General features: G+C 37.1%; 2 protein-coding genes across 2 annotated transcripts in view; both read right to left on the bottom strand.

The window, feature by feature from the left end:
* Positions 1-9,417, bottom strand: part of ANKRD7 (ankyrin repeat domain 7) — a gene marked incomplete at its 3' end in the record, with an annotated part of 173,096 nt that extends 163,679 nt beyond the window's left edge. The window contains exons 1-5 of the mRNA XM_084230618.1: positions 9,130-9,417; positions 5,880-5,994; positions 5,553-5,726; positions 4,559-4,665; positions 3,612-3,749 (exon numbers count right to left, since the gene is read on the bottom strand). Coding sequence (XP_084086744.1) covers positions 3,612-3,749; positions 4,559-4,665; positions 5,553-5,726; positions 5,880-5,994; positions 9,130-9,347 — 752 coding nt within the window. The 5' untranslated portion in view covers positions 9,348-9,417. The remainder of the gene's footprint in view (positions 1-3,611; positions 3,750-4,558; positions 4,666-5,552; positions 5,727-5,879; positions 5,995-9,129) is intronic.
* A 4,416-nt stretch (positions 9,418-13,833) lies between these two features.
* Positions 13,834-17,814, bottom strand: LSM8 (LSM8 homolog, U6 small nuclear RNA associated; the record flags this gene model as incomplete). Its single annotated transcript, XM_084229191.1, has 4 exons — positions 13,834-13,968; positions 16,077-16,204; positions 16,808-16,848; positions 17,784-17,814. The coding sequence occupies 4 exons, from the start codon at positions 17,812-17,814 to the stop codon at positions 13,878-13,880; spliced, it is 291 nt and encodes a 96-aa protein (XP_084085317.1). The 3' UTR covers positions 13,834-13,877.
* Between the last annotated feature and the right edge of the window lie 2,123 nt (positions 17,815-19,937).

Below are 19,937 nucleotides of genomic sequence, written 5' to 3'. Positions count from 1 at the left end.
TTACTACTTTTACATTATTTAGATGTTTTAATACATGCTTACAGTATGTTGCAAAGGGTTTTCACACTAGCATCCCATTCGGTGTTTGACTGAAAAGTTTTTCTTTGTCTACATACCAAACATAAATTGTATTGTTTCAACTGATGGCTCAAGAAATAGATGTTTTCCTTTTGAAATTTCTTCTAAGGTGAAAAGCTGTTCTCCATTAACAAACTTTTCTTCAATACGTAGTCAGCAAAAATGGTGTAAAATTTCGTTTAACTGCTCTTTCAAAACAGACTTTTCTAATTCAAGGCAGCAGTAAAGGATTTGTAGAAATGAGGTTACACATCTAGAAAACAAGTGATATTTGTAATTTCTTCATTTACCTTCAAATATTTTCACTCCTAAGCATTTTTCTTATGTCCTATTCTCAGCATCAATGCAATCATAATTTTAGCACAAATACTTATGCATTTTATAATCATTTTTTTAAAAACATAACTAAGTTATTCCCTTTTAATCTGACACAAATACAACTTCCAAAGTTTGCCATCTTTTGCAATATTTTTGCCTAGTTCTTTTTACCTAATAAATATTAGGTTATGCTTTAAAAATAAAAATATTAACATTTCACTAGAAACTGGAGATGTGGATTACCAGGATAAAAAATGGGGTTGGTTAAAATGTTTACCCTCAGGACATACTCAAAAGTAGAAATTGTACTTCTGTACTTTCTGCTGCTTTCTTTCCCTAAAGAAATGAAGTATAAATCACAGAAATTCTTTACTTCTTATAGCTATGTGGATCTTAAAAAAAGAGAGAAAAAGAGAGAGAAACATGTATTTGGCAAGGAGGCTGCAGAATGTAGATCAAGAGTTCAAAACACCAGAATTACTTCGTGGACACTGACGAATGCACACTGAAGAAATTCAACTTCATAGAACAAAAGGTGGGTGGAGAGAGGCATCTAGAGACTTCAGTTGAGGTAGGAGCCTGCTGTGCAAATTTCAGAGATGTGCTCCTGTATTTGGTCGGTGGCCTTAGGAAGGGGAGAGCTGATTAGTGTGGAGGGGGATCCTTATCTAAGGGTAGAAATGTGCAGAGGAAGTTAGGTTGTCTCAGGCCAGCCAGGTCCCCAGTGGAGAAGATGGTACAGGATGGCACCCCCCTACCCACCCATCAGGACTCAAGTTGATCCCATGAAGCACAACAGTGAGACCCTATAGGCAACTGAGGCACAAGTCTAGAAACCCAGAGAGGAGGGCTTTCAGCAGTACTCCTCCCACACACCACTCCTGCATGAGTCACTCCTGCAGGCCTCTTTGAACAGAGAGTAGACTCCTCCAAATTCCTTCTCCACTGCCTGACCAACCAGCTGCAGATCACTTCTAGTCATCGACTAGAAAAGTGGAAAATCTGCAATCTTAGGACACTTGAAAGAACAGTAACCTAGAAAACTCAAAATAGGAAGATAGAAAGATACAACACATGACACTATGAATCCCCATAGGAATATTTCACCACACAGAGAGAACAAATTTCTAGACCAACTACAAAAATATGGAAGCTTTTCATATTACATACAGAATCCAAAACTCCCATGATAAAGAAATTCAAAGAAATGCCAGAAAACACAGAAAAGCTTATACCACCAAAAAGAAACCTTCAGAAAAACAAATGAAGTCCTGAAAATAAAATTAATGAACAGATGCTAGAAATAAAAGTCGTAAATAAGGAAATAATCGAGATGCAGGATATAGAATCAATAGAGGAGATTAAAAAATTCTGGAGAAAGCTAAGAAATTAGAATAGATCAAATGGAAAATCAAATCATATGAGATTACTATGAACATATGCATGCCAGTAAGTTGAATAACCTAGAATAGATGGACAAATTCTTAGAAATATACAACCATCTGATTCTGTATCAGGTAGAAATAAAAAACCTGAACAGACCTATTGCAAGCAAGGAAACTGAAAAGATAATCAAGTCCTCCACAAAACAAATGCCCAGGACTACATGGTTTTACCAGCTCTATGAAATCTTCAAAGATCAACTAATACCTAACTTTCCTAAACTCTTCCAAAAACAAATAAGAGATAGGGAATACTTCCAAACAACTTTACCACGATACCAAAACCAGACAATCTTTACCACGATACCAAAACCAACAAAATCTCTCTCTCTCTCTCTCTCTCTCTCTCTCTCTCACACACACACACACACACACACACACACAAACTACAGATCATTTTTCCTGATGAACATAGACGAAAAAATCTTCAGCATAATCTTAGCAAACTGAATTTAACAATGCATTTAAAGGACCATACATCATAACTAAGTGGGATTTATTCCAGAGATGAAAGGGTGACTCAAAATTTAAAAATTAATCAATGTAACTCAACATTCAGCAACAGGAAAAATAAAAATCATATGATCATATCAATAGATGCTGAAAAACACATTTGATAATATTCAACTTACATTTAACATAATAAAGGCCATATATGGCAACATAATAAAGGCCATATATGGCAAACCTGTTGCTAACATCATTCTCAATGGTGATAAACTGAAAGCATTTCCACTAAAATCCTAAATATAATTTAAGAAAGCCACACACTTCTGAAGAATCAGACAAAAACTAACAAGCAAAATTATTTGCTCAGTTTGTATTTTCTTACCTTCCTTCTGATTTTCTCTATCAAATGTAGTGACCATAGTTGTCTTTGCGGATTTGTGTATCTTTTTAACTTTCTTGTCCTTTCCATAATTAGCAATTAATTGGTGAAATCTATCCATAAAGAGAAAATATGTTTGAATTCCAGCACCTATGGTCAATTCAGTTCATAAAACATAATCATCAAATCAAAACTTTAGACATTAATGCCTCCTCAAGTATGTCGCACACTTGCTACTGTCCTCAAGTGTCCTTTCAAGCTAACTTCATCAATAAATACCTTTTTTTTTTGGGGGGGGGACACTTGCTGGCGGCCAGAGAAGGAACCAGCGCTGCAGCCCTGCACTCAACCGCTGAGCCACCAGGGGAGGCCCAAATAAATACCATTTTTATTTACATCCTTTCCATTTTCCAGCATTTCTTTTCTTCCTGCTATCACAAATGAGCAACTAGAGCAACAAAGAAAAAGTAACTTTAGGTTATATTTGGGGTATTGATTTGCTAGGGCTTCCATGACAGCATATCACAGATTAGTTGGTTAAATCAACAGAGATTTATTTTCTCAGAATTCTGGGAGCCAGATGTCTATGACCAAGGTGCCATCATGGTAGTTTTCCTCTGGGAGCCATAAGGGATAAATCTATTCCAGAACTCTCCTTAGCTATAGAGCTTGCCACTTCTTCACATAAATTGTCCCTTCATGCACAAATTCCCATTCCACAGTATATTCTATTACATACAAATTAATCTATAGACTGTGCCTACCTGTATTTCTTATATTGATTGATCCCCACAAACAGGGGAAATCAAGGATCCCTGGGTCCAGTGTTCATAACATGATTACCCCTATTACAGAACCTATTCTAGCTTTGTGCTTTGGAGTCCATGGTTTTTTCTGTCTGGTCAAATCCCACATAACTGTTAAAAGGCTGCAGTATTACTTACATAGATAAACCATTGAAAGAAGCATATTCCTCAGCCGTGAATCCATGAATATCTTGGCAAGATAGGTCCACTTCTTGCTGAAGAAGAATACTAACTATATTTGTTGGTTCATTACTGACAGCAATCATAAGGGCTGTTCTGGAGCAAGAGGGAAAAAATATCTATGAATTTTAAACATGCATTCTACTTTTAAAACCATCTTAGAAGTTAATATCCAGAGTACAAAAAGCACTCATCCAACTTAAACACACACTCAAAAAAAAAAACCCAATTAAAATATGGATAGTAGATATGAATAGACAATCCACCAAAGCAGATATCCAGATAGCTAAATGGATACAAGGGTAAATATTCAACATTATTTTTAACAAGGGAGGTGCAGGTCAAAATCATAAGGAGCTATAATCTCATATCCATGAGAAAATTATATTTTAAAAGGACTCCCAGTAACAAATGCTGGAGAGAATACAGAGAAAGAAGATCCCTGTTACACTACTAGTGGAAATGTTAACTGGTACAGACATTCTAAAAAGTGTTCTGGATTTATCTTGAAAGACTATGGAAATACATGTGATCCAGCAATCCCACCTTGGGCATCTAGCTAAAGAAAATATACCATCAACTCAAAAAATTGTGTGTTTTGCAAGGTTTACTACAACATTATTTACAATGGCTAGGACATGGAAACAACCTAAGGGGTTCTGGGTCCCTTACTTCCATTTAACTAAAGCATCTTGGATTTAGAGATTGAGTTCCTATTTTAAGATTCTAATGTTATAATAATCCACCAATTAATATAGCCCAACAGTTTGATTTCATAGGTTGAAAAACAGATCCAGAAATCTAGATAATTTGTCCCAAATCATGTGGCCAGATCATTTCTCAATGTCATATATCATCTGACTAGGTGGCTGTATTTATAAGCTCTTACTTAGCATTAATTATACCTTTGATCCTTATCTGAAGCATTCACATCTGCCCCTCTCTTCAGAAGAAATTCTACCATTTCTGTATTATTTTTAGTAATGGCAAGTAAAAGTGGAGTATACCCATCCTGAAAAAAAATTTCAAAATGGTTATTTAAAATATTGTATCAATATTGCACACCTTTTAGATTTAAGTTCAATTTGAAAAATACATGTGGTTATAAGATACCTCTCAATATGGACTTTAATTTTTAAAAGATTTTGAGACATAGCACAATACGATTCAAAGGTCAAAGAAATAAATTGGAGCTAAGCCAGCCAAAAAATAAAATTAAGGTTTCTAAGTTAGCCTTAATTCAAATTGTGGACAAAAGCATCCTGGAATATTTAAGTGATGAATACCTAATTTTAAAGTAAGTATTGCAAAACATCAATTCACTTTTTCATAATATTGTTACAATTGGGCTTCTATAGGGTTTCATTTAATGAAATTTCAAATGCTGGCACTTATTTTGAGCTGTCATATAGACAAAGTATCAGTGAATTAAAGTGTTAAGATGCCTTAAAAATATACATTTCTCAGTTATCCATAATCTTAATAAGAAAGTTGGATTATTTTTAGCATAAGTGATTTTCTAATTCAGTCCTATTCTCATCATTATTCATGAGTATATCAGCATAGAAAAAGTAGGCTTTATGATTTTTAATCAATATCCACTTAGGAGAAAATCACATCTTTTTCATTTGATACAGACATTTAAACAGTTATGACTGTTAACATATGGTGCTGCTTTGGAGGTCAAGATCAAAGTCAAGTAAAATGGATAAAGACATTTTGAAAAGAAAAATATTATCAGTATTTGATAATCTCATTCTCCTTCCCTCCTCCCCACTTTCAGTTTGGAAAATTCACTTTTTATATAGCATAGGTTTCAACGGACATCAATTATTTCAAATGAATAGCTTTCATTATTTTCTAAAATATTAACTCTAAATAGGTGTTCAAATATACAACCTTATTGTGAACTTCAATATCGGCTTTGTGTTTAAGCAGTTTTTTGACTAGTGAGATGCTGTGACCACAGACAGCATAATGAAGAGCAGTATTGCCATCTTTATCTGCCAGGTTTGGGTCTGCACCATGGTGTAAAAGAATAGTAGCACAAAGTTCCTTTTCACACTGTACTGCCTGTCAATACAACAAGACTAGATGAGCATTTTACTACTTACAATATAATATATTAAATTGGTGTTTAATACTATGTCCTAAAATATAAATGCCAACAAAAGTTAATTAAAAGAACTCAAATACATCCTAACTGAAGAGGAAAAATTAACACACCTTAATCAATGGGGATCTATTGTCACTGTCCCAGACATTTATTTTACACTGCTTCTCAATTAAGAGGGATACAATATTTGAATATCCATTAGCACAGGCCAGGTGCAAAGGTGTCCTGTATCAATATAACAAAAAAACAAAGTTAGAGGAAAGTCTTTTTTTTTTTTTTTAAGATTTTTTATTTTATTTTTACAAGTGCTGGGGTACAGGCCAGATGTGCAGGAGGGCGAGAGAATTCACCAGAGACTGAGCGTGGAACAGAACAGGCAGACTGACGAAATACACTGCTGAGGGGAGCAGCGGGTGAGACAGGAGAGGTCTGCCGCACCATGTGGGATTCTCCCTGGCCAGCCAGGGTCAAACCCACACTGCAGAGGCTGCAAACAGCTTCACAGCACGGTGCTTAACCGCCTGTGCCACCAGGGAGGCCCTAGAGGAAAGTCTGTTTTTTTTTTTTTAAAGATTTATTTATTTATTTATACAAGAACGGGGTACAGGCCAGATGCACAGAAGGGTGAGAGGATTCACCAGAGACAGAGTGGGCAACAGAACAGGCAGACTGACGAAATACACTGCTGAGGGGAGAAGCAGGCACAAAAGGAGAGGTCTGCCGCGCCATGTGGGACCCTCGCTGGCTGGCAGGGATCAAACCCACGCTGCAGAGGCTGTGGACAGCTTCACAGCGCTGCGCTCAACCACCTGCGCCATGGCCCCACTAGTGGAAAGTCTTAAGTGGAGAAGTTATATATTATAACCAATATCATGCCAGATCATTTATTATATATATATAGGCATTTTCTATGTGTACTTATTTATATTTACATAAAACTTACATTAATTTTAATTGATTTTACCTGAATTTAAAAGGCTATGCAAATGATTTGAATATCAACACTTATTTAGTTTCACTTTAAAGAAAATTTAACTATAATGAGTTTTAAAAAATAGGTTTCTTTTAGAAAATAAAATGGTGTTTGAGTTTTGGAAAGAATAAAATTAGGCATATAATTACAAGTATCTTAGAGAAACACTTTAAAATTAAAAGTATTCTTATTAAAAAGTCTTAACATTTATTTTACCAATGTATTATATTCCCAGTCTAAGACTTTAGTTTATATTGTTACTTTTTAATTCATAGAATTTATAGAAAATCTAAATCCCATGAGTGCTAGTGCCTAGTGCTAGTCTAGGGCCTCAGGTTAGCTGATGTCATTCAAGTTCTGTTTTCCCCCAATCTTTTACTGTCTCATAAAGCAGAGTAATCAGGGAACAATACATTGATAATGTGACAAATCCCTAAAGGAAGTGAGAGAGCAAGCCCTGAGGCTATCAGAGGGAAAGACACTTTACACAAAGGAATCAGTAAGTTCAAAGACACTCAATGCACTTAGTGCATTCCAGTGGAACACTAAGGAGACCTCAACAGCTATAGGTTAACGAAATAAGAGTCATATGAGATGAGAGGTAACAGAGTGGGGGGATGTCATGTGGGGCTACATGGGCCATTGAAGGGACATTGCCTTTTACCCCTAGTGAGATGGAAAGCACATGGGTACTAAGGCAAGAAATGACTTCATTTGGTGTCCATTTTACAGGATCATTCTGGCTACTGTGTTAAGAATAAACTAAAAAGTTTAAAACAGAACACTAGCCAGGAGGTTACTATAGTCATTGTGGTTAAAGCATGATGGTGGCTTTGACTAGAATTCTAACAATGAAGGTGACAAGAAATGGTTGGATTTTATATATATTTTGGAGGGGGAGCCATTGGATTTGCTTTGAATTAGATACAGAATGTGAAAGAATGAGAGAAATCAAGAATGAATTTAGGTCTAAACAACTGGGAAAAAGGATGGCAACTATAGAAAGAGAAGAGCAGATTCAAAGAGGAATAACAAAAGCACAGTTTAGCAATGTTTCCTATCTCAGTTTGAAATGCCTAAACGGTGATGGAGCCAGTTGACATCACATTGGTAACTTGAAATCAGGCCTCTCTCCACTCCACTTCTAGCCAAGAGCCTATTGTTAAACATTTATCAGCACATCACAGCCTATTACATAGCCAAATGGAAGTGCAGGCATTTTTGTTCTAGAATTTGGAGTAGGCTACACTGGATATAAAATGTTGGAAAGCATTGGAATATAGATATTTTTAAAAACAACCTGTTATTTTCACTGAGTGAAGATTTTAAAAGAAAAAGAACATCATTTCAAGGTCTGAGTCCTAAATATTCACCAGTGAGGAAGATGAGGAGAAACCAGCAAAGGAGTCCGAAGAGTCCATAAAAGTAGGAAAAATGTCAAGTAAATCCCAAACCTTGAAAGATAACATAATATTTCAATTACTACTGCTGAGAGCAAGTAAGATACCTGGCAGAGATGCCAGCCAGGTAAAACTGAGAATTGACCACTGAATGAAGTTATGCTGAGGTTAACCTTATCTTGTCAAGTAAGTCAGTGGAGTGGTGTAGGATAGTTGGATAAAAAATCAGCCAACTCTGGTTTTATTAAAAGGGAGAGTTAAATTACTAACAGCTGACACATAACCTCTTTCTAACCAGTTACCCAACTATGATCAAAGAGGATATTTTCCAGACCCTATAATTTAAAAACTTCCCAAAAGATTTTAAAACATATAGTACATTTTTTTTTATTAAAGTCAAACACAAAACCTGTTTCTTACTATATAAAATTAATTTTGTTTTGCAGTAAGTGGTTATTAATGAGCTGTTTGAAGCTACTCTGCAATTGAAGAAAATTTTCACAGGTAACCTGCATTAATATTGTTAACTGTTTCCAGGTCTTAAAATCTTGTAGATGTAAATACCATCCTTGAGTAGAGATGGTCATCTTGACTCTTTTCCCTTTTCCTACAAGTGGTAATTCTTAGATGGCTGGGGGCAATATACACCAAAAAACAAACAAACAAACAAACAAACAAACAAACAAATAAATAAAACTAATCCAAAGCAGATGAAGAAAGGGAGAAAAACCCAGGGCTGACTAGGTGGTGGTGAAGGAGAAGGAATCAGGGAAGCCGAAATTTCCTCATACTGGGATAAGCATTTTTAAAGATTAAGAAGCTGAAAAAAGGAGGGTCACCCTCTGTGGAAGGTTACCAGACCTCTTTGGTCTGTGAACTCTAGAGTGACAACAATGGCAGCCCCGACAAGTCCTGTTTATGATTGGAGGCCCTGGAGTCTTGTTTCCCCTCCACTGTGCCCTTGTCACTCAGGGCAGCTCTGCTCACCTGTACTGCCTGTCCCGCAGGTTCACATCATGTTTCTTGACCTGCAGATAGTAGTTCACCTTCTCCAAATCCCCGACCGAGGCAGCTTTGTGAAGTTTCTTTAAATCTCTATTTCGAAGGCGGTAGCCCCATTGGGCGGCACTGACACTAGCCTGTCCTAGGTGTGCCGAGGGGCCCTGGGATCCACCCTTCCGACTCCAGGTGAAAAGCTTCTGCATGGCAGTGCAGGTGCCAATCACTCAGTCAGACCAGCATGTCTCCTCCTACAGTTCCACATGCCTCTGGGCGCCAGTCCCTTGACCCTCTACCGCAAGTGGGACAAAGACAGGAAAAGGACGGTGCAGCTTGCGTGGGGCCATTCGAGTTCTCGGTTGCCTGGCAACACTCAGTGTCTGCAGCGTAGGTTGGGGGCTAGTCTCAGTGGCGCCCAGGGCAATTTCAATTCAGATGTTGGACTGCCACACTCAGACTTCTTTTTAGATCTAACAAACAGCCTTTGGGCAGAAGTCTACCCAGTTTCTTACAAAACAAGCAAACAAACGAACAAAAAGAAAACCCTTGTCCTTCAAGGATAGACCTAATATAATGGCTTGAACTCTTACAGACTCAGAATTACCTTCCTCGTGGTGAGGATGAATCTCCTCCAGCGATAGTGCCTTCCAGTCTGCCTGCATTATTTCACCAAGGTTCACATAATACAGCCCCTCTTGAACAATAGGTGTGATTGCTCCATCACCCACGCCTAGTTTTAAACTTTCTCTTGTTTAATAAAAGGGAAATTTAACTAGAGGGCCTGTACTATTTTCAGCTCGAAATTCCATGATGTACAGTTTACTTAAAATAGCTAAGTTTATAAGCCACTTTCTCCTGGTTTGATAGAAATGTTTATGTACAAATGAGTAGTGCATTTTCAGTTCACTAAAGGTTTGTTCTTATAATTAAATTGTTTGCTTGTTATATAAGCAAAGCCACAGCACAGCCCATGTTCAAGTATCACAAATTCCAAATCACTGAAACTTTAATGTAACATATATAGTAGTACACACATAACACAGGGAGACTTTATCCATTAGTTGCCAATCAAAAGTTAATGATAGGGAACTTCCTTATTTTAAGAAAAATAGAAGTGTGCATTAGTGATTGCAGAACTTAGTTCACTTAAACTGTTGTCTTGGGGATAGATTCTGTTATGACTGAAAAGTAGAAAGTACATTGTGATTTACCAATTAATTACCAATTCTCAGAAATGACAAAATGGTAAAACCATTTAGCAATTTATCTTTACTTAGACTTTCATAATGATTTGATAATTAAGTTGTACTGATTGATATTAGTTGTTCTCTTCACTTAATGTAAAAATAATTTCAAAATATTATTCTGACTTCATAAGGACCACTGGTGAGACTCCAATCTAGTGGTATTGCAGACAGTAGAGTCATGTGACGGTTGCTCTGGAAAACTAAAATTAAAGCTTCCTCAAAGATGCTACATAGGGTTGAAAGGGTTTTCATTTGCAGGATGTTATAGTTGCACTATTAGTCTTTGGGTTCAATTAGTTCTGCCTGTAGACATTTCCACTGAAGTCATTTAGGACTCTTCAGGGCTCTAAATTTCTACCTCTAGTGACAATAGGAAGCAAATGTAGTAAGTTCTTAGATGACTCCCCAATGACACCATGATCCAAGGTGATGTTTAAACTGTTTATTTTGGCAGACAGAAAGACATATTACTTGACAGGCATTAAGATGCTTGCATTCACTTAAATTTATTGATTAGATTTTCATTACTTATCTTTTTGCAGTAAGGGAAAGCATTTCCAGGTAATTGTCTTGGTCTGTAATTATTTAAAATTCTCTCCATTTTTATGATTTTTATATAAGCAAAGCCACAACACAGTCCATGTTCAAGTATATGGTCTGTAATTGGTCAAGTATATGTAGATGGTCTGTAATTATTGATAGTTTCCTGCTGTCAACCTAAAATGTCCAGTCTTTCTTAAGCTCTTATCCCCCACTTATGCCCAAGCCACAGGCAAAATTCCTACAAACAATAGGATTTATTATCATAAAAGTTGCTGTATGATTCTATTAATCAATTTAGTCTATCCTAGCACTGATCTTAAACCTTTCTCTCTCCTATGGACTCTCATAGCATGCAATACATGCCTTCCCCATGTCTATGTTTACTTTATAGGAAAATGGCCTTACCCTGTATTTAAGCTCCTTGACGGCAAAGACTTATGTTTTATGAAGTCCCTTTTGCAGTTAATTGCCCTTTACAAAAAACTTCAGTAAAAACATTTCACCAAGAAACATCTTTCATTAAACTGCACAGATAATGCTAGCTAGCATCACAAAGCGTAGGTAATAAAACAGATTAAAATTGATCTGAGCCTTTTAAAATACAAAATTCTTTACAGAATAAATCTCATTAAAGAACATTAAAATGTTAACACTTGCATATTAATCATGTTGATTTCCTTACAATACTCATGTAAAAAGAAATCAAATTTGAACTGGTTATGAAATATGAACATAAAAAGTTACCAACCTGCACCAAGGAATATTGCATACCAATGTGGTATATTTTCATTTATTTCCCTTATTCATAACGTTACTTAATTCCTATTTTGGTAATTATTTTCCTGCCATCAACTAGAACAATATTTTACTAGGCATTTTAAAAGACTTCAGAAGACACATATTAGAAACTGATTATTGTTGAGGGAGTATGGCTTGTGTATTGGCTTATGTCATTAGCGTTGTCAATATGGGAAAACATCTTGACTCTAGATTTCCTCCAGAGAATACATTTCACTTCACAATTGAATAATTTCTAACTCTCACTTGAAATTTATAATTACCACTCCACAGTACCATATTTATTAAAATATTTGTCTTACAATGTTGCATCAGCTACACGACAATGATAAAGAAACAGGAGTCATGTAGCAGGCTATAGGATGCAGAATGCCCCTCAAGAGCAAGATCCTGGTCTTTTTGTTTACAAAGGGTGGGTGAAACTGGATTTTGGGCTTTTGGGAGGGTGAGTCCAATGATATACACCCCGACTCCCACCCATGGCTCCAATCTTAACAAGGCGTTCCACATTAACAAGGTGTTCCACTGATTAGTCTTTGGGCGCAAAGCACATCAGTCACCCGCCCCAGGGTGGTCAAGCATCCTGCTCTTGTCTAACTTGAAAGAAGCCTTGTATGGAACACCCACATTATAATTCTTACTCTTGCCTTACTTTCTTTACCCCATGTTGCATCATTTTCATATTACTAAATTGATTATAAAACTTTAGATTACAAAAGCCAAATATTTATAGCCAGTACTAGCAAAACTTTTGTTTAATCCTCCCATTTTCCTGAACATCAAATTAATCCGGTAGATGGTGTTTCATGTCCAATGAAGAATACTATTTCCACAGTTCTACTAGTCTTATTTCTGTGAGTGTAGATATTTTCCTGTTTTATCTGTAAACCAAAAAACTAGTCAATATTAAAAAAATGAGTGAAATCTACCTCTAGTCTGAAAGGATCCATTTTAGAAGCCATTATCAACATTTATACAAATCAGCCATCATCTCCTTAAGACAACGGTCAGCAGGCCAAATTCAGCCTGCCACCTACTGTAACTTTCATTGGAACACAGCCACAACCTGTCATTTATGTATTATGGCTGTTTCATGGTACAAAAACAGAGCTAATCTGCTATAACAGAGACCATATGGTCCTCAAGGCAATACTTTCAAGAGAAAACTACTTAAATTTTGTTTAAATTACAAGAATGTAAACATTTTTCTATTTTCTTCTCATCACATAGACTTTGGCCTACAGGAGGTGAAAAGAATTTTGGTGGACCAGACTGGATAGCTAAGCACTACTTTTAGCAAATTGTTTCTATGGGTTCTTCTAAAGTGTAATAAACCAAATGTACAGTTTGAGAAAGCTCACTTGTAGATGAGGAATATTATCTACTTGATACACTCAAATAATCAAGCAGAAAATAGACCTGACATGCTCTGAGAAACCACAATTACTTATTTTCCCATCAGCTTTATGGAACCAAGTTATGGAAAGTTGTTGACAATTACAGCAAACACTGCCTCAATGGAAACTTAAGGTGTAGCTCCTCCTTTTTATAAATAACAAAAAACTCCTTTAATTCTGGAAATTTCCCAGGTTTTCAAACTGAAAGCTAAGGTTGTTTCTAAGACTATGTGGAAACATATTTTTTTTTCATATAGTATATAACTTTATTAGCATTTTTCTTTTTCTTAACCAAACATTTTTAGACACACTTCAAATGTGCTAGGGAACAACTACCAAAGCAGTGTGATAAATATGGATGGTTCAAATAACTATAAAAGACTTACCTTCTTGTGACTTAATAAGCAGGAAAAGAAAACTATGTATGCTCTACTGGTAGTTCTTTGTATGCTTGATTTATAGCGCATAAAAAATTCTTTTTAACTAGGTTTCATAATTAAAATATTTTTCCAAAAATTCCCATTAGATATTTACACCATTTAATAGAAAAATAAAACCAAGCTACCAAGCCTATAATTTAAGCAAAAAAAATTTTTTTCAATAAAATGTAGAAATACTTTAATTTACATATTACAATGAATCAATACATAGTCAAAATCCACAATTACACATTCATTAAAATTCTGCACATCATCCTCAGAGTAAGTTTCTGTACAAAGATTTACAGCTCTCCCATGTGTGTAGTCTTTCCTCAGTGTGCTACAGAGTTCAGAGGTTCTGCACGAATGTTCCCCAAATCAAGTGCAGAATCTGTCTCTTCATCAATTTCTCCAATGACTGCACTGTAATTATTCAAGGGAAAAACAAATCAGTTAAAATAATCTCATTTCTGAGTAAAGCTGAGAGGACACAGTAAAATAAGTTACATTATCATGAGGCAGTGAATTGTATCAATTTAAATGACAAAACTCAAAAAAAAAGATTTGAAGGCAACATTACTACAGGAACTAATAAAAAGGACTGATCAAATATAGTAATTGGATCATGAGTCTTTAAAGAAATATAGACACATATGGAACAGATGATTCAAAAACTCAAAATTTCCAATCTTATGATTTTTTCTAAATATAGGGACTAAATTGGGGGTAAAAAAATCTAAACCAGGGCCTCTCTGGTGGCATAAGGAGTTAAGCACCACATTGTGAGTCAATGCACAGTCTCTGCAGCATGAGTTCAATCCCCGGCTGCCAGGGAGCAACCCACATGGCATAGCAGATCTCTCCTGACTCGCTCACTGCTCCCTTCAGCAGTGTACTTTGGTCAATCTGCCTGTTCTGTTACCCTCTCTGTCTCTGGTGAGTCCTCTCACCCCGCCACACCTCTGGCCTATACCCCAGCTCTTGCATGAATAAATAAATAAATCTTTAAAAAAAAAAAAATCAAATCCATTACTCGATAAGCAAATACAAGTGTCTATTATTTGAATAACATCAATGAACTAAATGTCTCAATGGTATATAGTATCTAGTAGTTTCATTTCATGATTTTGCAGTTTACTCAATTTAAATTCAAGATAAAAAGTACAGTTCTTTATATATAAAAGACAGCAGTAGCAACAATATTTAGATATCTACCAAATGATTTTTGATGACTAATAGGCTTAAAACCATTAATTTTTCTTTGATTCAATACTAACGTGCACCCATAACAGTAATTTCATTAATACTATATAGGTAACCAAGCCAAGACTCTCTAATACATACAGTTATTGTTACATGCGGAGATTAGGATACATATAAAAAATTATTCCATAAAAAACTGGCTATTTGGCTTAAATTTATTTGGTTTTAATAAGAGTAAATTCTACAGTCAAATACTTGTAATACAGAATTTGCCCAGTTGAGCACTTTATTTTGCTTGGTTGTCTGTAACCAAACTTATCCCTGAGGCCCAGGAATGGGGATCAGGGCCCATGAGTCACAGTGTCACTGTGGCAGCCTTCTGGACCGGTGCCTGCCATATGTAGGGCAGGCACCGAATTTGACACAGCTGCAACAATTTTGCTTTAAACTATGTGAGGTCTTTAATTATCTAATAGATGGAAAGTACCAAACTCTGGCAGTCTTATATTGTTCTCTCAACAAAAAACAAGTCGAAGATCTCAATTCCATGCTTAAAAGTTAGTACCATTTAGGGCCTCCGTGGTGGCACAAGGGATTAAGATGCAACCTATGAAGCTATCAGCAGCCACTGCAGCACGAGTTCAATCCCTAGCCAGGGAGCAACCCACATGGCACAGACCTCTCCTGACTTGCCCACTGCTCCCCTCAGCAGTGTACTTTAGTCAATCTGCCTGTTCTGTTCCCCACTCTGTCTCTGGTGAATCCTCTCACCACCACCCCCTCCCCACACCGCCTCACACATACTCACACCTCTGGTCTATACCCCAGCTCTTGTATGCATAAATAAACAAATCTTTAAAAAAAAGTTAGTACCATTTAAAATCCTCAAGGTAGACAAAGTTTGAAAAACAGCTCTCTGGAGAAAAAGGAGGCTGATTTATAGTGTTTACTGATATCTGTGCAAATACTCCCACTTTGGTATCAAGACACCAGTGACACCTGAGACTAGGAAAAAAATTTTAAGAAGTCTCTTTAACAAAATATTGAGTATTAGGCAGAAGCCTTAGCTATTAGAATATGGACAAATCTCAGTAGTTTACAGTATAATTTTTAAAAAGAAGGCTCTGGTTAGCTCCTGAAGAAAGTTAGACAAAATGAATAGAGTTGCCTCAATTTAAGTAAATTAAGCGAAACCACATTTGTAAAAAAAAAAAAAAAGAACACATTCTATTAACTACATAAGGCTTACACAGTACATTTTCAGAAAAAAAACCTCTCCTCCTTATATGCTGTATATTTAATCTGCTTTAAAAAGATGTAGTACTTACACATTGTCACCTCTTACAATGTATAACCCTAGAACCACTTGTTCTACTCCCTGTGAAGAGCTGAATACTCGTTCATGGCTTTCATCCAAAATCAAATTAATGGTCTGGTCAAAACCTTTCAGTGTTCCCTGTAAAGAAAATATTCAGAGAAAAAAAAAATATTCTGGTCTACATCAGTGTGTTAAGTGCAGCAATATTACAATTATAGTTTCCAGGTACCCAACAGAAGTACCTGTTTTAAATATAAATTCACTGTATAAAACCACCAGTATTCTAAGGGTACAAAACTTACCCTGTTGGTTTAGAGGGGGCAAAGAAATTGCACCATATATCTGGCTAGTGTAGACTTGCTGAGAGACATAAAGGAAATCTATGAATCAGTGTAAAGGAAATAGCATAAAAGCTCATGTAATCCTGACACTAACACTAAATAAAAGATACATATATATCTAGAAGCCAGATATACCTACTATAGCAATGTAACTACCACTTTTTATTACATAGTAGTACTGGGCTCTGTGCTAAATACCTCACCACAATATTTCAACTAATCTATCAATAGATCCTTTGAGGTAGATACTATATTGATACCTACATCATAAAAGAAAAACTGAAGCACAGAAAGGTTAAGTAAGCTCTGAAGGTTTCAAGGATAGAAAGCAACAGAGCTAGTATCTGAACCACAGAGAAGCAGTACAAGTAAACAGAGAATGAAAAAGCTAAATACTTACCACAATCATTCTCCCATCAGAAGTAATAACAGCAACAGTTCCTGACAACTTAGTCAAGGAAATCATTCCTCAGGGAATGTAAACTGAAAACTTATAATTTGGTAATAAAATGGTTTGAATTTAAAAAAGTTATAGAACCTTGCAACACAGCCACTATATTCACAACAAAAAACTTTTGAGTTCTAACTTTTTAATACTTCGTAATTACCCAATTAAAGGGAAAAAAAACCTTTTTGTATTGATCAATGTATGGGCTATTTGGCACTGAGTACTGCCAATGACTTTAACCAAACATTTCACTCATTCTTAGGCACGTTTCTTCATCTCTACAATGAGAATTTTCATCAACGCTGAGTGACGTTACACGAGTCAACTGTCTTTCAGGACTTGGCTTCTTAAATTCAGAAAAGATACTATAGTCAATCTTACAAGGTACTAACATGTCTACATCATTGCAGTGCCTTTAGTATTTCACTTTTGTTTTCCAACTTTGCACACGCAAGCACGACGATCCATTACAACAAGCAGCATTCTTTTCCTTCTACCAATAAAAAAGTTTAGATTTCAAATGGTAAAGGGTCAGGAATTCAATTTGTGAACAATCTGATTCTGCTCCTCTTGAACATGTGCAAAGACTGTGATTAAACAAGCACATGGATTTACAAGACCACAGTCCAGTCGCCGCCAGGACAACTGTCCGTGTTATTCCCAAACACGAACCAACAGCCAACAGTTGATTTCTAAAAAAATAGGCGAGAAGTTCCATAATCACATTACATTTTTTTAGGATGAAACTGAACGGTGCTTTGGGCCCGCAAATTCGGGGGGCTCCAGTCCCGGACCCCTAACTCCCAGGCCCGCCGATCCCGACCCCGGACCGCGGACCCCGAACCCCTCCAGCATCCTCCCTCCGCAGTGCAAACGCGAGCCTCGTCGCGGTTCCGGGTAACACTCGCGGCGCTCGGCCCAAGGATACGGTTGATGTAATTCTCCAGAGCGGAAGTCATGATCCCCGGCCCGGCGGCTCCGGACCGCACACCTCCCGCGACGACGAGAGAAGCTGGAAAAACCCGCCAGGAACCGGCGGCAACTTCCGCCGACGGGTGGCGGCAAATATCGCGAGACTTACCGCCGGGCGGCCTCCCGCGTCAGATTAAAAGTGACAGACCAACCAGATGCGAGAGACGCAGCGGGGACGCGGTAGTGCGCGTGCGCAGTACGCCTCTGCCGCTCTTCCGGTCGGTGATCTCGGCCGCCGCGAGAGACAAAAGCGAACGGAAGGCGGAAAAAAAAGAAGAAACTTCCTAAAGTGGGGTTAGCGGGTGAGCTTGGGAAAGGGAGTTTGTTAGCGGAGTGGAAGGAAATGTGGGCGTTACTAGGCAGAAACTGTTGAGAGAAGACGGGGGAGGCGGGAGAAAACGGAATGAGAGGTGCTCGTCGCAGGTGAAGTAGATGAGTACAATTTTCTGGTGAAGTGTTGGTGCAGGAAAGTGGAATCCCTAATACTGGGTCCCATGGGCCGAAAATGAAATCTGATCAGGTGAATGGCAGTAGACAGGCACTGACGTTGGAATCTTAGCATAAACGTTTCTGGAGGGCACAGCAGTAGAAAGTTTGTTTGCATGTTCTGCATTTGCCCCTGAAAGTGAGCCACCTTGGAGACTTTGTTACTTCTTGAAGAAACAGTCTAGACTGGGAAAGGTGTGTGAGCCTCCTGTAGAAAAAAGCCTCCCTGGGCCTCCCCTGGTGGCGCAGCCGTTGAGCGGTGGGTTGCGAGGCTGCCCGCAGCCTCTCTAGCGCCGGTTCGATCCCCGGCCACCGGCGAGGGTCCCATTTAAAAAAAAAAAAAAAAGTCTCCCTTTCACCACGCCCCCAAAGTCCCTCAGGGTAAGTTAAATGAAAGGCTGGTCGTCTGCCGCTGCGTCTCTCTGGAAAAGATTGGTCCAGTAAGTCTTCTAGATGAGCACCAGAGGGTTCTGGTTCTGGCCCTGCTTAGGAATTGGGTGGGTATTCCTTGTGCAATAATGTAAACTCATCTGGACCTGCTGCCTTAGATCCTGCAACAGCTATTATTTTGGATATTTACAAATGTTACCAGAAAACGTCACATTTTGACTTCACTGGTGTGCTCTAAATTCAAAGGAGTTGAAGTTATAAAAGGCTCTCTATACAAAGTACCAGGACAAGCTAATTCCCTTTTCATAATCTCTTCATTTCAGTTAGGCTTGTGATTTCTTAACTGGAGAATTGTGGGTTTGAAATAACTTGAAATGTCAGCAGTTTTCTTCTGAAAGTGAAGCATCTGTTTTACAGTGTACCCACAAAATTACCTACTGATCACTCCCAAATGGTGAACATTTTGCATACTGAAACTTATTCTGACCTGTTTGAAACCACATGGAGTCAGAAATTAGGTGGTGATTGTCCCAGTGATTGCTGGGGGGAAATAAATGTAAGTGAAAACATGGAAGATACTGTGTGAAGGCTTTGAAGTCTTTCAAAAGAAAGTGAAAGCACTAATTAGTGATAAATGAATTATTAATAAGGAGTTTTTAAAAAAGCATAGTAACTTAAACTAATTTCATCATAAGTACATTAAATTCTTAGTACGACCTTGTGAAGTTTCCATTAAATTAATTTGCCAGATAAATAGCAGATGTGTAGTGTTTATGATGTATCATGAAACTCTTTGAATTTTTTTTACATGTCTTAAAACTACTATATTTTCTGTAGTCCCTAAGAAACACAGATGTGGACAGAAATGGCATCTCTGGCATTTGGATGTTCTGTTAAGAACAAAGAAGGCCGTTTAGTAAGATGAAAACATAACACATGTGATTTATGTAAATTAAATGAACCTTGTAACCTTGGGAGTACATGGGTATAAAGTTCAGCATCTCATATGGAAAATTAAAATTCTAACAAAATATATATATATTTAAGCATCCGGCACCTAAAAGATTAAGAGGCTTACAATGAATACTTCAACTTAAGTCATCATTTAAATGAATGTCTATTACTGTGAGAGAGACAACCAAAGTATGTTTGGATTGACACTCATTCCATTAGTTCTGATTCTAAACCTTGAGCAGAAAACCATGGTTTTCTTTTATATTTTGTTTATTTCCTA

Source organism: Talpa europaea, assembly GCF_964194135.1.
Source record: "Talpa europaea genome assembly, chromosome: 3".
NCBI lineage: Eukaryota > Metazoa > Chordata > Mammalia > Eulipotyphla > Talpidae > Talpa > Talpa europaea.
The sequence above is the reverse complement of the archived record's forward strand: the minus strand, read 5'-3'. Positions and strand labels throughout refer to the sequence as shown.